Source organism: Solanum dulcamara, chromosome 9 (genome assembly GCF_947179165.1).
Source record: "Solanum dulcamara chromosome 9, daSolDulc1.2, whole genome shotgun sequence".
Lineage (NCBI taxonomy): Eukaryota > Viridiplantae > Streptophyta > Magnoliopsida > Solanales > Solanaceae > Solanum > Solanum dulcamara.
In genome coordinates, this window is record NC_077245.1 from 14173708 (window position 1) to 14195619 (window position 21912).

Consider the following 21912-nt stretch of genomic DNA (forward strand, 5'->3'; position numbering starts at 1 on the left):
GGATATCGACGACGATATTTCACATCGTATTGGTCAGGGTGGATGAAATGGAGGCTAGCCTCCGGAGTGTTGTTGATAAGAAAGTGTCACTTAAACTTAAAGGCGAGTTCTTGCAGATCTATCTAGTCTACTTAGTAATAGTTCATACTGTACTTTAAACCGTTGCTCTTCATATTTTTTTAGGATCTTACTCTAGAGTCATAGTAAAACTTAATATATATTTTTTAGTGTATGTATATTATTTTAATTTTGTATTAAAATTTACTTTTAGATCTCAAGTTTTAATAATCGGATCTCATTAGGGGAAGCTCATATCTAAGTGTGGGGCCTACTTGTCTGGATAAGAACATCATAACTACCTCAAAGACATAAACAACGAAATACTAGTGCTTTTTTCGTTTTAATTTATATGACATGATTTTTTAAAATTTATTTCAAGAAAATGTCATATTTTTATAAATAGAAATTACTTAATTCTAAAAATTTTCTTTTATTCTTATAAAATCATTTATAAGTAGATAAATATCTAAAATTTATTTTCAACCATAAAAAATAATCTAGATTTTATATCAAATCAAATATTGGAATCGAAGGAATACTATTTTTTAATTAAGGTTCCTTCAACTGCGGAAAAGCCTTGAGATTTGAACTCTTATAAGTAGACAAACCAAAATACGATAAGATAAGTGGCTTGACAGATATATAGAATTTTGTTCCATCGACATGGTATTGGCTGCTCTTGCGCTGCAACAACGTTTAGTTCTATTAGCTCATTTTTATTTATTCATTATATTAAAATATTTATTTATTTAATTTTAAAATAAATATTTTAAATAATTAATCTTGATCAGTATATATATCTGTGAAAATGTATGTGTAGTCAAAAATGAAACGCCCATCAAATTGGATCAAGTTATACTTGCTTAAGTTGACTCAATAGTAATATGACCAGCTAAGCTTTATTTGGCCATTCTTTATCAATCTGATCCTAATTTATCCTTATTATTAATTATAGTCATTTTTTAATAGATTTTTTAAAATATTAAATTTATTATATTTAAAGAATGACATAATAAGATTGTCATTTTATTTATTACTAAAAAGGTCAAAAGGATCTTCCTTGTTCAAGAAATAAATGAAAAATTTTCAATAGAAATAAGCTAATTGATTTAGTATATTTAACTTGAAACCATTAAATTCTACCGGATGACCTAAGAAAATATCAGTCTTATTTTAAAATTTATTCTTTGATATCTATAGTTTACCTATATATTAAAAAAGAATTGAATCTCTTCTAATTTTTTGACAATTCTAACTCATTTGATGTCTATATGTGTCGGATGGAGTTTAATATGTAATTATATAAATAATTATTGCATTTTTTTTATAAGATAGAAGAATAAATATTTTGTTTTTAGAACCTTTTCTATTCAAATAACAAAAACATGGAACCAAATTAAATATTTCAAAAATGAAATAAGTGGCAATGCCAACATTTGTATCTATTGTCTTTTGTTATGTATTTATTTTCCCTTTCCCCTTTTTTCCCTTTTATTCTCTTCTTCCCGTCTTTTTTCTAGTCAATCTCCTTTTCATGTGTCAAGACTCGAATCCGGGTGTGATGACACTCATCTCTATTCACCGAGACAAGTCAGCCTAATACCCAACAGAAAGTAGATGCGGAAAAAAAAGAAATAAATCAAAATTTAACTTAACCGAAAACACATAAAACAAACTCAAAATCCCCCAAGATTGATTGTCACGTGTACAAACCACTAATACATTACCGAAGTACAAAAGAAAATACAGTCACAATGTCTTTGTCTCTAGAATAGGACTAAAACATATTAAAGAGTAAGAGGTGTCCGCTAGATGAATGTAACAGCTATCTCAACACTCGAGATGATAGCCTCAGATGTATTATAAAAAGCGAGGAGATCAACAAGATCCGGGCTCACAACCTACACAAGTGTAGAAGCAAGGGGTGAGTACCAAACAACACGGTACTCAGCAAGTGGATAACTAAAACTAAGTAAAGCTCGATAGATACAAGTACTCCTGTCATCCCGACCGAACCTCCTGAACTACAACCTGCATAAAACCAGCCCAACTCTACACTCTACATAATAATAACAATACAGTCCACGAATATTCATCGGTAGTCTTATCAAGTGAATCATATCAAGTCAAATTCAACATATACAGAGAAATAAATGGTAAACACGAATTCACAAATATCAACAAAATGCGATGCAATGCAATGAAATGATGCATGTCTGTCCTATCGGTACACATCCGCTGAATTACAATACGGAATCCATGGGGGGCATTTTTGTCCATGTTACCTGCCACGGAGCGTGTGGTCCGACCCCTTTGTTTCATAATACTTGCCACGGAGCGTGTGGCCCGACCCATTTTATTTCATATCATTTTCAGTCTCAACACAATATGTCAGAACCAATGCAATCAATTCATGTTCATATAAACATGACAACAATAATAATTTTTCCTATCTCACATCAACATAGTCATTTTACATGTCCAAAATAAACCTATAATTACAACATATCAATTCCACAATACATGTCATTAGATCACCATTTTATACCCTTCATCTCCATTTTTAAGGTCAATCATATAGTCAATAACCCAGTCCAATTCTCATTACTCCCCAGTACACATAACACGGAAATACAAGCATCTACAAACTTAAACTAAGGTTTAAAAATTCACTTGCCTTAATTAATCAAGCAATCACTCCGGAACTTGAGCCTTCCCTTTTCGTTGGGCCTCCAAATCAACGTAATCTAGTCAAATAAATAATCACAATAAGATTTTGAAACTAACAACACCTTACCATATGTCTAGCCTAGACCAAAAAATTTAAGCAAATTTATAAACACGTTCCTAATCTTGATGCCACTTAACATGTTAACTCCCATATTTTTTGAATTTCAAAAGTAGGGTTAAACCTCAATTAAATTGAATAATCACTTTAAAACTTGAGCCTTTCATAACGCTTTCGAATGATCAAAATCTGTTCAAATACATAATCTTCATAAGAATATGAATCCAATGACACTCATATTGCTATATTTATTTTTGGATAAAAAATTGGATCAAAAAGTCATCCCGAGTCATTAAAATCAAATCTGAAATTTTCTTTTCGAATATGTTCTCTCATGATAAAATAAACTCACATATCAAATTTCAGCTAAAACGGATCGTTATTCGACCCCCAAATCAAGATTTTATGTGAAAAACCCTAGGGTTATATTTTCTTATTTCAGCGTTATTTCTCCACCAATATACCCTAAAAATATGTTCATAATCACATAAAAATTTAATGAAAAGGATGAGAATAATTATCTTGACGCTTTGGAATGAAAATCCCTATTTTCTCTTCTCCTTTATTTTTTTTCCCTTTCTTTTCTTTCTTCCTCCGTAATTTTTTTTCTAGTTTCTGTGTTCGTTTTCTCGTTTACGCCGCCGCTGCTTTATACTCACATCTGATGGCTTAATGCCATCAGATTTTATATATATATATATATATATATATATATATATTCTTTTATTATTATTTATTTCTTTCTTTTTTAAAAAAAATATTTTTAACAACAAAATAATTTTTTTATTAATATGAAAATCATGTCACTCATTCCCACAAGTCATAAATTATTTATAAAAGTCAAGGGTTAAATAGAAAAATCAACAAAAGTTACAAAATAAGATAGTTACATCATGTCTCAAGCCTCTTCCTTTATATAGTAGGAGTAGGGGTGTACATGGACCGGGTTGATTCGGATTTTTTACAAACCAAACCAAACCATTTGTGTCGGGTTATTAAATCTATAAACCAAACCAAACCAATAAAAGTCGGGTTTTTCGATATTAATTTTTTTCGGGTTTTTCGAGTTTTTTCGGTTTTTTCGATTTTTTGGGTTTTTTTGGGTTTCTCGGATTTTTTATAGTATCTAATAAAAAACACAGAGCAGTACTTCTTAAAAAGAATTCTAGTACAAAATATCAACATATAAGATGGAGGCAGAACACTATTTGAAGTTTTAACTTTATAATATAACTTAATAAGATGAGCTTTTTTTTGTATATTATTTAGATGAGCTTCTCAAATCCAAATCTAAATGTAAGAAAGAAAACAAAAATTATGAAAAATTTTTAAAAAATATTAATTTCACAAATGTTATTTGGGTTTTTGTTGGTGGGTTTGAAAGTTTTAAATTGGAAGGGAAATAAAGTTCAAAATTGTCACTGTACGTTTGTGATGTATTGAGCAGAGTTGATTTTAATAGTTGAAGTTCAAGGTTTTTTTAAAAAAAAAATGAAGAAGCCACCTGTTTGTTTGAAACAAACACTAAAAGAACGTTGCCAATGCACCGTGGACGCAACTTTTCGGGAGCCTTTTTTTTTAAAACATTTTTTAAAATATTAAATTTTAAATGGAGAAAAAGGGTGAAAATTTAAGGAAAAATTAATAAATACGTATTCCAGCCAGCCTTAGAACACCACATAGGCGAATCAAGAATTCTCTTTTTTATATATATATGAGATAAAATTTCTTAAGAAGTGTACCAATTCAATACAATGGAGGAGTAAAAATAAAAGTGACTGAATGAACTAATTTGTTAATAAATGTGAATTTAAAATTTGAAGGTTACAGCTATCAAATCACATTTCTCGAACATTTCCTTTCTTCTTCTACTGAGAAGTATTGTCTTTTGCTCTGGAGGATTTTTTGTGTGACAACTTAATTTTTCACAATGGATAAATAAATATTATTCTTAGCATTATTTTTAAAAATATACGAATAAATTTTGAAGTCACCAATAGTTGGTGTTTGGCATAGCATAAAAGTGGATCACCTCCTAACCAATCATTGCATGTGTTACTCCTTTTTTTAACTATCAATTTCTTTTTGTCCTCATGTTTGTGGACTAAAATGCCTTGCTGAGAATTTTTATCATGTTTGTGTACCAAGTGTCGAACTTTTACTTGCCAAAGTTTTCTCTATTTTTAAAAAAATCATAAAGAATTATCATGACAGTCAAATAATTAAAAAAAGAATTCACTAATTACAAAATTGTTGAATCAAATATCTACCTCTACTTGCTTTTCTCTATTTTTACTAACTACATTAATAATAACAATAAATCGGACTTGCCAAAGCTTCTCTATTGTAGCGGATAAAAATATTTCAATCGGAAATTGTTGGGTTTGAGCTCGAGCTAAGCACAATTGAACCTTAATTAGTTTTCTTCTCTTTTTAAAAAAGGGATAGTAACTCTTTGGTCCTTTATTTATTGGTAATTTTTAATTTAATCCTTTTAATATTTGGCTAAGTATATCTAACATTTAATTATTTAAAATACGCAAAAAATTTCCTTTGCTTGTGAATATTGATAAATGTTAGAATTATGAACAATTGTCGGTTGTACCATTTAAAATTCATGAAAAATGGACCATGAATTATGTTAAACTTATACTGTTAATCCATATGGGATGGTAATATACTTTTAAATAATTGCTCAACATAATAATATTCTACTTAAAGGGTTCAAATTAAACCGACATTTTAATTAATTAAAGCTTAAATATGTTAGATCATATATTACAATGTCCGATGAAATAATTTAACAATAACTAAGACTAAAAGTGTTAACATCTCTTGAAAATATTGTTATGTAATGGTGCCTCAGTAACATCACTATTATAGAATTACAATTAGAAGTAAATATGACAAACTAGGGGAAAGTCTAATATGACTTTAAGAGGTAGAAACTCCAGTGTAGTGATATGAAAAAATAACTCAGTAAATCAATAAATTACACACTTAGAGACAGGAATAAGGGCATGAATGACTCTTTAGAAAGTACACTAATTTGATCTACTAGTCAAAGTTTACAAAATTGGCCATGTAAATTGGGAAATTTCTGAAAATTAAACTTAAAATGACATTTTAAGAAAACGGTTTTATGTGATCAGTTTTATTTAATTAAAAAGTTATAATAAAGTAAAAGTTAAATGAAATTGTTAGCATTTTCCTAATAATACTGGCTAGCTAAGGAAATAATGAATTGTCAGTTCTCAAATACTAATTAATAATTCCTACAAAACAAAGATTCGATTATATTCACATCGCACGATTTCGTAATTATTAAGAAGGTCAATGGAAATTGAAATTCTTGATGTCAATAGGATGATGCTATGCACAATTATGTTCTAAAAAAACATTTGAAATTAACACAAATTATCAATATAATAATTGTTTGACTTCAAGAGCATCAAAGTAGGATCGATAGAAAAATAGTTATAACAAAAATAACAACAACGACATACCCAGTGAAATCTCATAAGTGGGGTCTGAAAAGAGTAGAATGTACATACACCTTACTACTAAAACAACATAGAAAAAATATACTATGTGAATACTAACTAATACTACTAAGCCCCTTGCATCTCCCTCTAAAAGTACGATAACACTCGATTATCTACTACATGAAAACACCGAGAGATGAGATAGTTAGAATATTAGTAGTAATTTTGATTCAGGAAGGTAATTAAAGTGTTTATTATAAATAAATAAAAAACTATTTATCAAAGTTCGCATCTAAAATCATCAATTGAAGGTGAAAATATTTCGACTATCTCACCTCACGATGAGTCGTATTAATTTTTTTATGGTTGAATTATAATTAAGATAAAAATATATATTAATTATTACTAATTAATTATAATTTGTTTTACTAGTTAACCTTGCCATTAACATCTAGCATGTAGGTGTTGGCCTCCTCGTCCAGTTCTTATTAGGGGGAGTTTGTATCTGGGTGTGGGGCCCACTTGCCTTTTTTAATTATCCATTGATAACAACGTAACAACCTCACTAAGAACTTAGCCTGTACTGTCACTGTACTAAACTCAAAAAATTTATTCCATTTTATTTGTTGCTTAATTAAACTATTACAAGTAGCATTAATCAAAACAACTATTAAGCAACAAAGGTTATGGTAGATGTCAGAGTGGTAAGAAGAATAGCCACAGATGACAATCTTATTCCTTCGTCTCTTTAATCAAAGATCTCAAGTTAGAGTATTCCTAAATATGAAGTTAGCTTTGTTAGAAAACGTTATTTTTCAATGTGGACTGTTCGATACAAATCTAGATTTAGTCAGACTCTAATGCAATCACTTTTGTTAGAAATTATTTTATTCTAAAAGTGGAATTTTTCAGTACGAATTCGAATTTAGTTGAGCTCCAATGCTAATATTCGAATTAAAGAAAACAATTATTTCACGAAATCACTCTTTTGTCTCTTCTTAAATTGTTTTCCTTCAAGTTTATAATTGATAAGACTTCTTAGAAAATTCTATAAAATCATTTATTTGAACAAGGTAGAATTGGAAAAAGAATTAATGTCTTCTTAATTTCCTAAAACAGTAGTTATTATATAAAATTTATGATTAAATTGACAAAATAGTCAACAGATTAAAACTTTTTTTAATAATTTTGCAGTACCACATCTTTTGTGTGTAGATGGGGTGCACATTTGTTACATAAAAATAAATTCAAAAATGAGTTTGCAAATATTCATCATTTACCTATTTATAAATATATATTTTAGTCCATAATTCATCGTCTACTTTCCTTTCTTTAGACTCTTTTTTTCCTACCTACACAGTGACCGACCCCCTACTTATTCACAATCAAATTAATGCATTATTATTTCTTTAAAAATACAAGAATAGATATACTTTAAGTCAGCTATATATGATATAATGTATGCTTCCATCAGAACAATCGGGATCGGATCCCTTATCAGAAATCAGTACAGAAACTTAAAGAACGGAAAAATAAAATCAGACTCAAAATTTTACGTGGAAACTCCTTTCTCAAGGGAGAAAAACCACAACCTATCCCACAGGATTTCAACTCAAAACTTCACTAAAATAACTGAGCCAAAGATTAAGATTACAAGCTCTTGCAATCTTGGAATTGCACTCACAATCCCTCTTCTCTCCTAGTAACAACTCTATTACAGATCTAAAGCAATAACTCTACTGCTTCCTAAATCACTAAACTCCTAACTGATTTAAACTTCAAGTGGTCTCCATAACTAGCTCTAGTTACTTCGACAAGATGAACAATAGAAAACAAAAACAATGAACTGCTCTAGCTTCCTTTATAGATTAGGAGTAAACCTTACAAGATTAAGTCTAAGAAATTACAACTCTAAAACAAGAACAAAACGATTGATAACTCTATCAGGTCCTTGGTCTTCTTCAAGAGCAAAATTCATATTCTTGAGAGCATGAGCTACTTCAATGGATTTTTACTTTTTCAATGATTCCAAAAAGGCAAGTGAGAATGGTTGTAAAGAATGTATATATTAGTGATATACATTGCGTTGGACGATTTGTATTGGTTAGACAACTGACCCTCTGCATAAGGACTCGGTTACGTACACACAGACCTACAGACTTAGCAAAATCTGTTTTATAATATTTATCTGTTGTCGTTATTAGCAAAGTGTCCTCAAAGAGATCAGGTCATTTACCTGTTCCCTGAATTTGTTAAATCATCAAAATCAACTACCACTGAGCATTATCAATTTTCTCCTTTTTGATGATGACAAACTCCTTTACAACATTCTCGCTTTATCACCTAAGACCAGAGCCAGAGGCAAATCTCCTCAGTCAAATATTCAATATTCTCCCTTTCACCAATATCTAGGTAACAAAAATAAGAACTAAAAATTTCCCCCTTTCACCAAACTCTCCTTCTCCCCTTCTTCCATCTTCAACTTACTATCATCAACTTACAATATTACCCTTGCATCCTGATCATAGTCAATGAGAGTTGCAAGCTTCAGATAATGTACAAATTAGTTTAGCTTTAGCAACCCTAACTTCAGTCTGTTCTTCTCGATTGATCCTGTTCAGAGCCTTTGTGAAGATGTCAGCAATTTGATCCTCGATTTTACAAAATTTTATAGAAATATGTTCCTTTTCAATATTGTCTCTTAGAAAATGATGCATGACATCTATGTGTTTTGTTCTCTTGTGCTGCATTGGATTTTTTCCCAAATTTAGAGCACTGGTATTATCACACAAGAGAGGAATTGTATGGGTGACAATCCTAAAGTCTTTCGATTGTTGCTTGATCCATAGCAGTTGTGCACAACATGATGCAGCTGCTACATATTCAGCTTCAGCTGTTGAGAGAGCAACAAAATTTTGCTTCTTAGTTCCCCAAGAGATAAGACATGAGCCCAAAAAATAAGCCATTCCTGATGTGCTCTTTTTGTCAACTTGATACCCTGCATAATCTGTATCTACATATCTCACCAAATCAAAAGAATCTCCTGATGGATAAAATAAGACCAGGTCCTCAATCTTCTTTACATATCTTAGAATTCTCTTGGCAGCCTTTAGATGTGATTTCTTTGGACAAGCCAGGAACCTCGCTCACATTCCAACATTGAACACAATATCAGGCTTGCTAGTAGTTAGATAGAGTAGGAATCTAATTATTCCTCTATACATTGTCTCATTGACTGTAGGATCAGTTCCAGCGACATCCAACTTTAGATTGGTTCTCATGGGAGTATCAATAGGCTTTGCATCCATTATGTGGAATTTTTTAGTAGTTCCTTGATGTACTTTTCTCGACAAATAGAGGTTCCAGTTGGTGTCTGCTTAATCTGCAGAACCAAAAAGAAACTCAACTCTTCCATCATACTGATTTCAAATTCACTTCCCATAAGGTTTGCAAATTCTTCACACAGAGATTTAAAAGTAGCTCTAAAGATAATGTCATCAACATATACTTGAACAATAAATAGTTCCTTGCCTCTAGACTTCAAGAATAAGGTGTTATCAATCCTTTCTCTTTTGAAGCCATTTTCAAGAAGAAATATTGATAGTCTCTCATATCATGCTCTAGGAGCCTTCTTTAGTCCATACAAAGCCTTGTCCAATTTGACAACATGATTTGGATGATCAACATCCTCAAATCCAAGAGGTTGTTTCATATAAACTTCTTCCTTCAAAAATCCATTTAAGAAGGCACTTTTCACATTCATTTGAAACAGTTTAAACTCCATAAAAGTTACAAAGGCAATAACAATTCTGATGGCTTCCATCCTTGCTACAGGAGCAAATGTCTCATCATAATCTATTCCTTCTTCTTGATTATATCCCTGCACTATCAATCTTGACTTGTTTCTTGTAATGAATACATTTTCATCTAGTTTGTTCCTAAACACCCACCTTGTCCCAATTATGATTCTATCAGAAGGTCTAGGAACTAGATATCATACCTTACTTCTTTTGAACTGATGCAATTCTTCTTGCATAGAGTTCACCCAGTCAGCATCCCTCAAGGCTTTCTTGATATTTTTTTATTTAATATTTGAAATAAATGCTGAGAAAGCCATTAGATTTCTTGTCTTGGATCTAGTTTATATTTCAAAATCCAATGGAGAAATATGATAATCAAGTGGATGAGACTTTTTGTGTTTTCACCCCATTTGGATGTCCAGGGTTGAGTAGATTGGTCAACTTTCTTATTCTCATTTTTCAGATTCTCATTTTCAGTTTGAACAATATCATTCACTGGAGAGTTATCAAAGAGATCAGGTCTTTCTTCAAGTTCAATATCCTTATTTGTTCCTTCATTTTGTTCAGGTTCAGCCACATCAGTAACAAGATGCACATCAATTGTGGTGACTTTATTAAAGGTATCACTTTGAATTTGTAACAGTTCTTCCAATTCATCATCATCTCTGCTTTTCAGATCTTTAATTTCACCATTTTCATCAAAAATTACATGAACACTTTCTTTAATGCATAGAGTTATTTTGTTTCAAACTCTGTAGTCTTGCTCATGGAGGAATATCCTATAAAAATTCCTTCATCACTTCTAGGATCAAACTTTTCAAGATCATCTTTTTCATTGTTCAATACAAAACATTTGCAACCAAATGCTCTTAAATAGCTCAATTTGAGATTCTTATTATTGAGAAGCTCATAGGGAGTTTTGTTCAGAATTGACCTTATTAAACATCTGTTGGTCACATAATGGCTATGTTAACAGCTTTTGCCTAGAAGTTTTTAGGAAGATTTGAGTCAATGAGCATGGTCTTGGCAATGTCAATCAGAGTTCTGTTCTTTATTTCAACTACACTATTTTGCTGAGGAGTTCTTGAAGCTGAAAAATTGTGGTATATCCCATTTTCAGCATAGAAGTTATCAACTCTTGCATTTTCAATTTTTTTGCCATGATCAGACCTGATTCCAGCAATTTTGCAGTTTAATCTTGTTTGAATCATCTTTGAAAATATCACCAATACATCATATGTCTCATTCTTTGACCTCAAGAACATAGTCTAGGTGTATTGAGAGTAATCATCCGCTATTACCAAAATATATTTATTTCCTCCTCTACTTTGAAATTTCACTAGACCACACAAGTCCATATGAATTAACTCTAGAGGTCTTGAGGAACTCACTTGTTTCTTAGGCTTGAAAGAAGATTTAATTTTCTTTCTTTTGACACAGGCATCATACACTTTGTTATCTGAAAACTTTCTTTGGGCGAACTACAGATCAGGTCCTTGGATACAAGTTTGTTCAGTAGTGACGAGCTTACATGCCCCAATCTTCTGTGCCACAAATTAACATTTTCACTTTGAGCACTTAAGCAAGTGAGATCATTTCTTTGAGCTGTATCCAAATCAGCAACATACATGTTTTTGCATCTACGAGCAGTCAGAATCACTTCTCTTGATTTTAGATTTGTAATAATACACATTTTTGAACGAAACCTAACTTCATTTTCCTTGTCACATATTTGAGAGACACTTAGAAGACTATATTTTAAACCGTTCACATAGTATACATTCTCAATAGAATGTTTGAGATATTTACCAATTTTTTCCACTCCTAGACTGTATCTTTTCTTGCTATTACCAAATGAGACACATCCACCTTGAAGTGAGTTAAGTGAGAGAAAGTTTTTGATCTTGCCGGTCATGTGCTTTGAGAAACCACTGTTCATGAAACAACACTATTTGTTACTTCCCCCACTTTCCTGCAACACATATCATTTGTTAGATTCAGGAACCTCTTTCAACCTGAGTTCCCACTAATCAGACAAAGGTGTAACAAGAGATTTTTTTTCCAATGAGGTAAAGTATCTTTTCTTATGTTATGATTAAGTTCAGAGTTAGGAACAAGTTCCTCTCTATATCACTTTCTGTTCATCATAGTATTAGACCTTCTCTAGAGACCTTTTCAAGGCTAGACAATCCTTCTTCAAATGACCATCACAACCACAATGAAAACACAATCAATTTTTGAATTTTGAATCATGCTTGCCACTAGAATTACAAGAGGGACTGATTTTAAAATTTTCTAGGCTCCTTCTACCATTGTCATTTTGATCAATAGAATTTTCAATAACCTTTAGAGAAACAATCCATTTTAATGATTTAAATAATTCTTCTTTTGTCAGAGCTAGATCCTTTTCAAGTTGTACATTTCTATCAAGAATCATAGCCAACTTAACTTCGGCATCACTAAGCTTTCCTTATAGCTCAAGTTGTACACTACTGATTATTCCTTTGCTGTTAACACAATTTTGGTTCAACTTCTTAAGATCAAGATTTGTATTTTCTGCCACCAAAATTGTTATTTGTTATTCTAGATCTGATAATTGTAAAACTAGAAATAGATTCTCATCTTGAGAAGTATCTGAGCAGTTGATAATTTTATCCTCATCATTTGATAACTCAATAATTGAATTTATCAATACAACATTAAGACTTCTCAATTTTTTTACAGAATAAGTATGCAGGTTCTATTTAAGATCAAGAAATATTACCTCTTCTTCAGCTTCTTCCTCAACTTCTGATTGATCCATGAAAGTAATCATTGAATCGGAATCAATTTTGTCACCTTCCACTTCATACATTTCTATGAGATCATCCTAGATTTGCTTTGCAGTAGTATAGTTGAATACTTGAGCATACTCATCTGGTCCAAGACTACAAATAAGTACAAACTTAGCTTCTGCATTCTATTCTAGTAATCTAAAATCATCTGCTTCATATTCACTCCTTTTCTTTTTCACATCATCGCCTTCACGATTTCTCTTCATTGGATATTCAGGACCGTCAGTGATTCTTGTCCAGAGTTCATAGTCTTTAGCCTGAATGAAAGCTTTCTTTCTTGCTTTCCACAGTAAGAAGAATTGTCCCTTGAACACTGGAGGTCTATTGATGTTCTGTCCTTCGGGGTATTTGAACGAAGCATTCATTTTTACAGGACCTTCTCTTGGTGTTAATCAGGTAGAGAAAACCTGCTATGATACCAATTATTATAATGTATGCTTCCATCAGAACAGTCGAGACTGAGTTCCTTATCAAAAATCAGTACAAAAACTTAAAGAATAGAAAGATAAAATCAGACTCAAAATTTTACGTGGAAACTTCTTGCTCAAGGTAGAAAAATCACGACCTGTCCCACAGGATTTCAACTCAAAACTTCACCAAAACAACTGAGCCAAAGATTTAGATTACAAGCTCTTGCAATCTAGGAGCTACACTAACAATCCCTCTTCTATCCTAGTAACAACTCTGTTACAGATCTGAAGCAATAACTCTACTGCTTCCTAAATCACTAGACTCCTCGCTGATTTAAACTTTAGGTGGTCTCCATAACTAGCTCTAGTTACTTCGACAAGATGAGCAATGGAAAACAAAAACAATGAACTAATCTAACTTCCTTTATAGATTAGGAGTGGACCTTACAAGATTAAGACTAAGAAATTACAACTCTAAAACAAGAACAAAACTACTGATAACTCTATCAGGTCTTTGGTTTTATTCAAGAGCAAATTTCAGATTCATGAGAGCGTGAGCTTCAATGAATTTTTACTTTTTCAATGATTCCAAAAAGCCAAGTGAGAATGGATGCAAATAATGTATATATTAGTGATATACATTGCGTTGGACGATTTGTACTGGTTAGACAACTGGCCCTCTGCACAGGGACTCAGCCATGGACACACAAACCTGCAGACTTGGCAGAATCTGTTTTGTACTATTTTTCTGCTGTCGTTATCAGCAAAGTGTCCTCAAAGGGACCAGATCCTTTACCTGGTCCCTGAATTTGTTAAATCATCAAAACCAACTAACACTGAGCATTATCAATATCTATTTAAATATGATTTTATAAATATTCTTAAAGTCAGCTATATATTTAAATATGAGAATAAATATGTTTCAAGTCAGCTATATGTATAGTTCGTGTTTAGCATGAAATTAAATGGATTACTTCTTAATCAATCATTGCAAGTTTATTTCTTTAATTAATATCAATTTTTTTGTCCCCATATTCGTGTATTAAATATGCCCGTTCAGAATTTTTATCACGTAATTAACAAATTAAATCAGGCAATTAGGATAATAAAGAGTTATTTGAAATTTGGACCTAATTACTGTTATTATTGCTTATTGATAAGTGGATTTGAATTTTGCATAGGTCAACCCAAGGGGGGACAATTACAGCTATGTGCAATATTTAGTGTTAGATCACTCTCTTATCTGATCAAAATTATATTTAATATAGGATAAAAATATACTACATTAAAGAGCAATTATTATGACTATTTAAAATAAGAAATTAAATAGTCAAAAATAAACAAACGATATTCTTTTGATTCATGAATCCAAGCAAAGAGGTCTAATGTTTGCTTAATAATATTTGTAAGTGGACGTACGAAAGTGGAATATGTTTTTGTTATATTTTTTGCAGCTGAAATTAACAGCAAAGCGTATCGAGAATCTTAGATTTGGGCGGTCGGGCTCATCACCTTGTGACTACTATACTCATTTTATTTACTATATATTCGCTCCGATTCATTTTACTCGACCTATGTTGATTCGACACTCTCTTTAAAATAAATGTTCGTTAAGAATATATTTTGCTATACTAACCTGGTTAATTATATTTTGAAAATTTAAATTTGAGTACTATACTTTCAGTTTATTTTTACTTGTTCAGTATTGACTTAACGACAATAACCTTATAAGGAGCAATAATAAATAAAATGATGATTTTACCATATCATTCATTGAATATAATTCAATGCTCTGGAAATGATTATAATTAATATTAATAAAGATAAATTATGTGTTAAGTGATAAATTATTTCTTAATTTTTTAAACTAGATAAATATTTTACATAATTTTATTTAATGATAAAGAAGTATATAGAGAAAATTATAAATCTTGAGAGTTACTCCCTTCGTCCCATTTGGTTGTCATGGTAAAATTTTGCACAACCGTTAAGAAAACATTAATTAGGAGTGTTATTTGATATATATACCGTTATTAATTTTTTAATCCTTACTACCTCCGTCCCATGCTAGATGAGCATCTTACTAAAAATATTTGTTCCATATTACTTCATCACTTACTAAATTAAGATAGAATTAATTTTTTTTTTTTTTCATTTTACCCCTACAATTAATATGCTTTGAAAGTTTAAACAAATTTTGAAGATTCAATTTTTTTAAGAGGCTAATTAATATGAGCAAAGGGCAAAATAGTAAAGTTAAACAATCTATTAATAATTTCTTAATTATCGTGTAAAATGTAAAGTGCCCGATGGAGGTAGTATCTATTTACGTGCCTCTTAATTCTATAATAATTAATGTTAAGAGCAAAGTTAAAAAAATTAATTATCTCTTAATTATTTAAATTGACAACTATTTTAAAGTAAAATTTTTTAATAAATATGATAACTAATATGAGACGGAGTATAATATAATCTTCAAACTTGAAGTGCAAAACTCAATTAATTGTCCTGCAATTTACGAGGCGTATTTCAAACATTGAATAATAATCCACTTAATTCGTTGTCATTATTTTGTCGAGTTTGTCGTTATTATTGGCATAAATGGTACTCTCTCCATTAATTCACATTTAATAATTTTTACTAAAAACGTAATTATCTTTTTTAAATATCAGGATAATTATTATCTTTAACATTAATTATTTTAAAAAGTATATTAATTACTTATCATTAAATATATATTTTTCAAAAGTTCTTGGTCAAGTTTGAATTTATTAAGCAAGAGCTACTTTGACCTATGCAATATTTGTCTTTTATCTCTTTTAGTGAGTTTAATACTCAAGTAAAGATTAGTCATATCATTAATGGAGAGGTGAAGAGGCGCGTGAGTGGAGCTCTCTCATTTACTAAAATAGATTAGTGTGGTAAAAAAATAATTAAAAATCAATAACAATAGATTAGGATCTACTTACTAGCTAGTATTTTAACCCGATTACTGCGGCTCTTTCCATCTCAAATTATCTATCGCAATTTTTAAAAATAATTTTATTTTAAAAATCAAGATAAAATTATTAATTTGCAAATTTTATTTTATCCTATGCATGTAACGACATGTGTCCGTTATTATAGATAGGCCAATGGCGAATGAATTTAACCAGAAAACTTCATGTAGTAACTTTGAAAAAATTTAGCCTAGGCCAGACTTGGATGAATTATGCGTCAGGTGAGGTCTAGGGTAACCCTATGATAGGTGGAGAATCGAATCGGTAATCTGAGTTAGTTAGATGATAGCCAGACGATACAAAATATTTACGGCTTCGTGGAATCGCATTCAGGTGAGTAAAACTCTCAGAATCGTACTTAGTATAAAGGGTATAATTTAAGATATCTTGGGGAGGGGGTGTGTTGTGAAATGGTAGTTTGGAGCTCAAGTCCCGAACACTCTGTTTCCGTGCAACCCGCCAGAGCGGAATTTGCACCAGAGAGGGGCTGTCGCGACTTAAAGACAGCATAAAACACCAGAATGGTTATTTTGACTCTCATTTCGTTCTTAAGAGATCAGAAGCAACCTAGGGTGAACTCTTGATGATTTCCACCATATTTTGTGTCTAAGGTAAGTAAATCACCTCCTTACTTCGTAATTTGATTCCTAGAGCCTAGAAACTATGGTTGGTAATTATTGGGGGAGGGTTTTGAACTAAAACTAATTGTGGAAAATAGCCCTAGGGTGGGGTTAGGATCATGAGTTTTGGTCTAGGAGGGGAATTATGTTATAATGCATGTGAATTAGACCATTGTATTGATCCTTTTTGTATATCTGACTTGTTTTAGACCAAGAACAAGCAGAACGAACCTAGAAAGAGAAAGCTTTTGCATCTTAGAGTGGTTGGAGCTCAAATTCGAGGTAGGTGATGATTTTGTTTCTTGTATGGGTTTCATGTACTTGCTAAATTACTTCATGTTAGGCATATGTGTATACGAATAAGGAAACATGTTAGAAATTATGTGAAATGGTCACTTATTGGCCTATTTTGTGATGAACTTGTTCTTGGTGACATGATGTTGATTCCTGAATGTAATAATTGTAGCTACTTGTATGTTGGGATCGAATGTCACGTTCCGACACATAATTGGATTGGATGTCACATTCCAACACATATTTGGATCGGATGTCACGTTCCGATACAAACTTCAAATCGGGTGTCACGTTCAGACACAAATTAAGTGTTTGTAGGTTCCATGAGAGGACCCTTATGTGAAGTTGTATGATATTGAGGTTGTTGAACTGTGATATTGCTGAGTACTGTTTGAGATGAAAATGATTAACTTATTATGTATATATGTGTTTATTATGTTGAGTTTACTTGTGCATGACTTGCTTACTGGCTAACCGCAGGGTCCTACTAGTACACTATTGATTTTGTGTATTAATACTACACTTGCTCTGTCTTTGTTGAGTATAGGACAAATTTAGCCGGCTGTGGAGAGACCTTGTTTAGAAGTAGGGCTGTTCAAAACCACCCGCTATCGATAACCCAACCGCAAAATTGGCTTATTGGCTTATTGGTATTGGGTTATCGGATTAGCGAATGGGAAATGAATTTAAATTTTATAATTAATGGCTTATCGATGTGAGGGAGGATTATTCAATTTTGTTATTGGGTAAACCGTTAATCCGTTAAGAATTTATTATATTTTAATACATTTTATCCTTAAACATATAAAATATGTATAATATTGATAGTTATAATTTGTAAACCTAAAATAAAGGTCAAGCCCATTTAAAGTAGAAGCCCTACTTCTAGTCTTCTACAGAGTTCTACACTACTTGGGCACTTCATAATTGGCTTTAGGTTTAGCTACTTCCGCCTCTATCTAGTCTCTCTCTCAAACTCTCATCTCTCATTCTCTCTTGTGCAGTTGCGACTTGCGCCGCCTTGTCTTCTCCTCCACCAGACTTTTGCTCCTTTCCCTTAGGTCGTCGAACCCCCGCCTCTATTCTCTTTCCAAAAGCTAGGTATGAACACTACAGAGGGAGAGATGGAATAACAGTAGTTCAAAATCTCGACACAAAAAGGAGTTTTAAAGATTCACCGATATAATATCAGTGGTGGTTAGGTTTTAACTGATTTAAATTCATAACTGAATTTGATTCTCTGCAATACTTTCTTTTTACTCAAAACCCTAATTCAGCCTGGTGAAATTAGGGTTTCTTCAATATCTAAAAAGGTTCAATGGGTGCTCAAGAGAAGTCTTCTAGCACCAACAACTCGATGCAGGTTGGTTCAGTTTACTCTCGTAGTTGAACTTATTATTTTATTTTAAAAAAAATTTAAATTTCTTGCTTTACAGTTTACAGTTTACACCTTTCATTAAGCTCTAGCTGATTAATTGTTTTTGGTAAAAAATTATTCCTTTGAGTTGATTCTGAAGCACGAGCTTAGTTTGTTAGCTTGTATAGCTGGTGCATTTGTTTAAATATTGTCAAACTAGGATGAATTGCCAACTTCAATGAGTTTTGTATTGTGGCCTATGATTGAAGCATTTCTTTTTTTAATCATGGTTGCTAATGTCATAAAGTTAATTTTCAGTGGGAGTGTTTCTCATTTTTTAATTTCTCATTTCTGTCTATTGATTTTCCAATATGTTCTTTTGATGCATGTTTACTCTTGTTGTGAATTTTGTTTAAAGCATGAATTTCTTTGAGGTTTCAGATTTTTGGTTCACTGATTCTTTATGTTAATATGTTAAATCATCACTTTATGTCTAAATCGACTTCGAATTTGCTTTGATTATTTCTGATAATTTTGGTATGTGATTCACTGATTTTGGCGTTATTAAACTACTGGTGTAAAATTGATTATCCATATCATAGCTTATTTTTGGGTTGTTGATTTAAATATAGGGACGCAAAGTCTTAAACTCTTAATCTTTTAGCATGGCTAAACAAAGTGATAAGGTGATAGGTGAAAGTAAGGCTACAAATGCAGCAAGTCATGCTGAGATAACTTTGTCAGCTAGTGCTAAAAGAAGGAGAAAAAGGCCTGCTGCTTGGGATCATTTTGCAGAAGTTGAAACTTCTGAAGGTACGAAAATAAAATATAGCCATTGCTATAAGTTGTACTATTTTAAGTCAACAGATGGTACGTCGACTCTTCTTGGTCATTTATTGACATGTCCAAAACTTCCTACTCCTCTTGTTGATAAAAAACAATCAACCATAGGCTTTAAATCTATTCTGGGGGGTAGTCAAAATGATGTAGTTGTTGTCTCTTGAAAATTTGACCAAGAAAAGTGTAGGAAGGCTTTATGTCGCATGGTAATAGTTGATGAGCTTCCTTTTAGTTTTGTCGAACAAGAAGATTTTAAAGAATTTATGAAAATGGCTCAACCTCATTTTTGGATTCCTTTTTGTAGTACTGTAACTAAGGACTATTTTAATCTATTTAATGAAGAAAAAAAAAGTTGAGGAGGTATTTTATAGAAACAAAACAAAGAATTTGTATTACCATTGATACATGGTCTTTTATACAAAGAATCAATTACATGTGTATCACTGCCCATTGGATCAATAGTGATTGAAACATGCACAAGAAAATACTTAATTTTTGTCCTATTATTAGCCATAAAGGTGAAGATATGGCAAATGATATTAGTAGGTGCTTACGTGAGTGGGAATAAATATGATCTTCACTGTCACAGTTGATAATGCAAGCTCAAATGATGTGACAATGAAAATATTATCTAAGCAATTAACAAAAATGAGAACTAATTTGATGAATGGTAATCACCTTCACGTGAGGTGTATGGCTCATATCATGAATCTTGTTGTCCGGAATGGTTTAAAAGAATGTTCTTTGTCTATAGAACGTGTTAGGCATGCAATTAGATATGTTAGGCAGTCTCCTGCGAAGTTGAAAAGATTTCAAGAAAATTTTGACGATGAACAACTTAGTTGCAAAAAATCTTTATGCTTAGACGTTCCAACTAGGTGGAATTCCACCTATCTGATGTTGGGTAGGGCTGTTGAATTTTAAAATGCATTTTCAAATTATGCTTCCCGTGAAATTGGCCTGAGACATTATCTTGAAAATTCTTATGTTGAAATTGGAATCACTGCTGGTGAACTTTTGAATAGTGATTGGGTCCATGTAAAAAGAATTACGAGATTTCTTGAAATATTTTATCTTCTTACTTTGAAAATATCTGAATCACGTTATGTTATGTCAAATCTTTATTTTCTTGAAATTTGTGCGGTTGCTGTTTATTTGAATTAATTGATGGAAAGCGAAGACACTGGTTTAAGCGATATGGCAAAAAAGATGCAAAAACATTTAATAAGTATTAGGGAGATTCAGCAAAAATGAACAAGATAATTTTTATTTCGTGTATTTTGGATCCTCGTTACAAGCTTGAATCAGTTAGCTATGCATTTGTAAAGATGCTTGGGGAAAAAGGGTCATGTATATAAGCAGAAATAAAGAAGTACATGACTTCATTATTTAGCGAGTATGTAAAATCCAACTCAAAAGGCAGCATGCTTGCTCAATCTTCACCTTGCTCTTCACTGGACACTTCTACTTCCGGGCTTTCTAGCAGTCAAGTAAGTATCCAAAGTACAGTAATTTTATAATCATTAATGAAATATCTAAAGAACTATAAAACAGCAAATGGAGGTGTGGATGCTAGAATGAAGTTAGATAAATTTTTGGTGAAGAAACTGAGGATGATAGTAAAGAATTTAACATCATAAACTGGTGGAAAATGAACTCAGCTAGATTTTCTATTCTTGCTGAGATGACTTGTGATGCATTAGCTGTACCAATTTTAAGTATAGCATCTAAATCTGCATTTAGTACGGAAGGACGTCTTCTAGATTCATTTAGGAGTTCATTGACTCCTAATTTAGTGCAAGCTCTAGTATGTCTTCAAGATTGGCTTCGAAGTAAAAAATTAAAACAATCTTTTAGCGTTGAGGAAGATCTTGATAATCTCGAACAGCTTGAACAAGGTAATGATACTTTTTATTATATTTGTTGTATATTATTGTTGTAAATGGTTTATACTTATTACATGACTCATTATGATAATTTTCTCTTCAGATTTAGCCAACACTGGGAAATACCCTACGCCTACTGTAATTGACATATAAATATATATTTGTGAGAACTAATGTACTTGCTACTTGCTACTCCTTTGTAATAGTGAGTACTCTCTTTGTTTAACATGCATTGTTGAAATTCTTTAGCATTGTGTTATCTAATTTGAAGCAGGAGTAGACATTTGAGAATTGTTTGATTTAATATGATTTGTATTCATTTGTTGAATATAGGAGAACTGGGAAGAATGCGCTTCCACAAGAAAATAAAGACGAGTAGAAAGCTGTTTGAGTTTATTTTGATCAGTAATGGAGTTGCAGTTGCTCTTTTATATGTTAGGTAGATAAACAAACAGATTCACGCAAGGAATTTTTTTTAACTTGAGTGCAGACATCATTAAAGGAACTTTTTTAATTTGAAGCCCCCACATTGTGTTGTA

At 31.6% G+C, this 21912-nt stretch overlaps 1 protein-coding gene across 1 annotated transcript; it reads left to right on the plus strand.

Moving 5' to 3' along the window:
• The first annotated feature begins 19312 nt into the window (after positions 1-19312).
• Positions 19313-21816, plus strand: LOC129903553 (uncharacterized). Its single transcript, XM_055979103.1, has 3 exons — positions 19313-19460; positions 21149-21385; positions 21707-21816. Exons 1-3 carry the CDS (start codon positions 19313-19315, stop codon positions 21814-21816), a joined length of 495 nt encoding a protein of 164 aa, XP_055835078.1.
• Positions 21817-21912: the final 96 nt, after the last annotated feature.

What these genes read in the sequence shown, in the direction of transcription:
- LOC129903553 (XM_055979103.1), top strand. Translation starts at nt 19,313, where the DNA reads ATGGCTAAACAAAGTGATAAGGTGATAGGTGAAAGTAAGGCTACAAAT. An exon ending in AGAAGTTGAAACTTCTGAAG is followed by an intron (nt 19,461 to 21,148) that starts GTACGAAAATAA and finishes AAATGAACTCAG; the next exon opens with CTAGATTTTCTATTCTTGCT. An exon ending in TCTCGAACAGCTTGAACAAG is followed by an intron (nt 21,386 to 21,706) that starts GTAATGATACTT and finishes TGTTGAATATAG; the next exon opens with GAGAACTGGGAAGAATGCGC.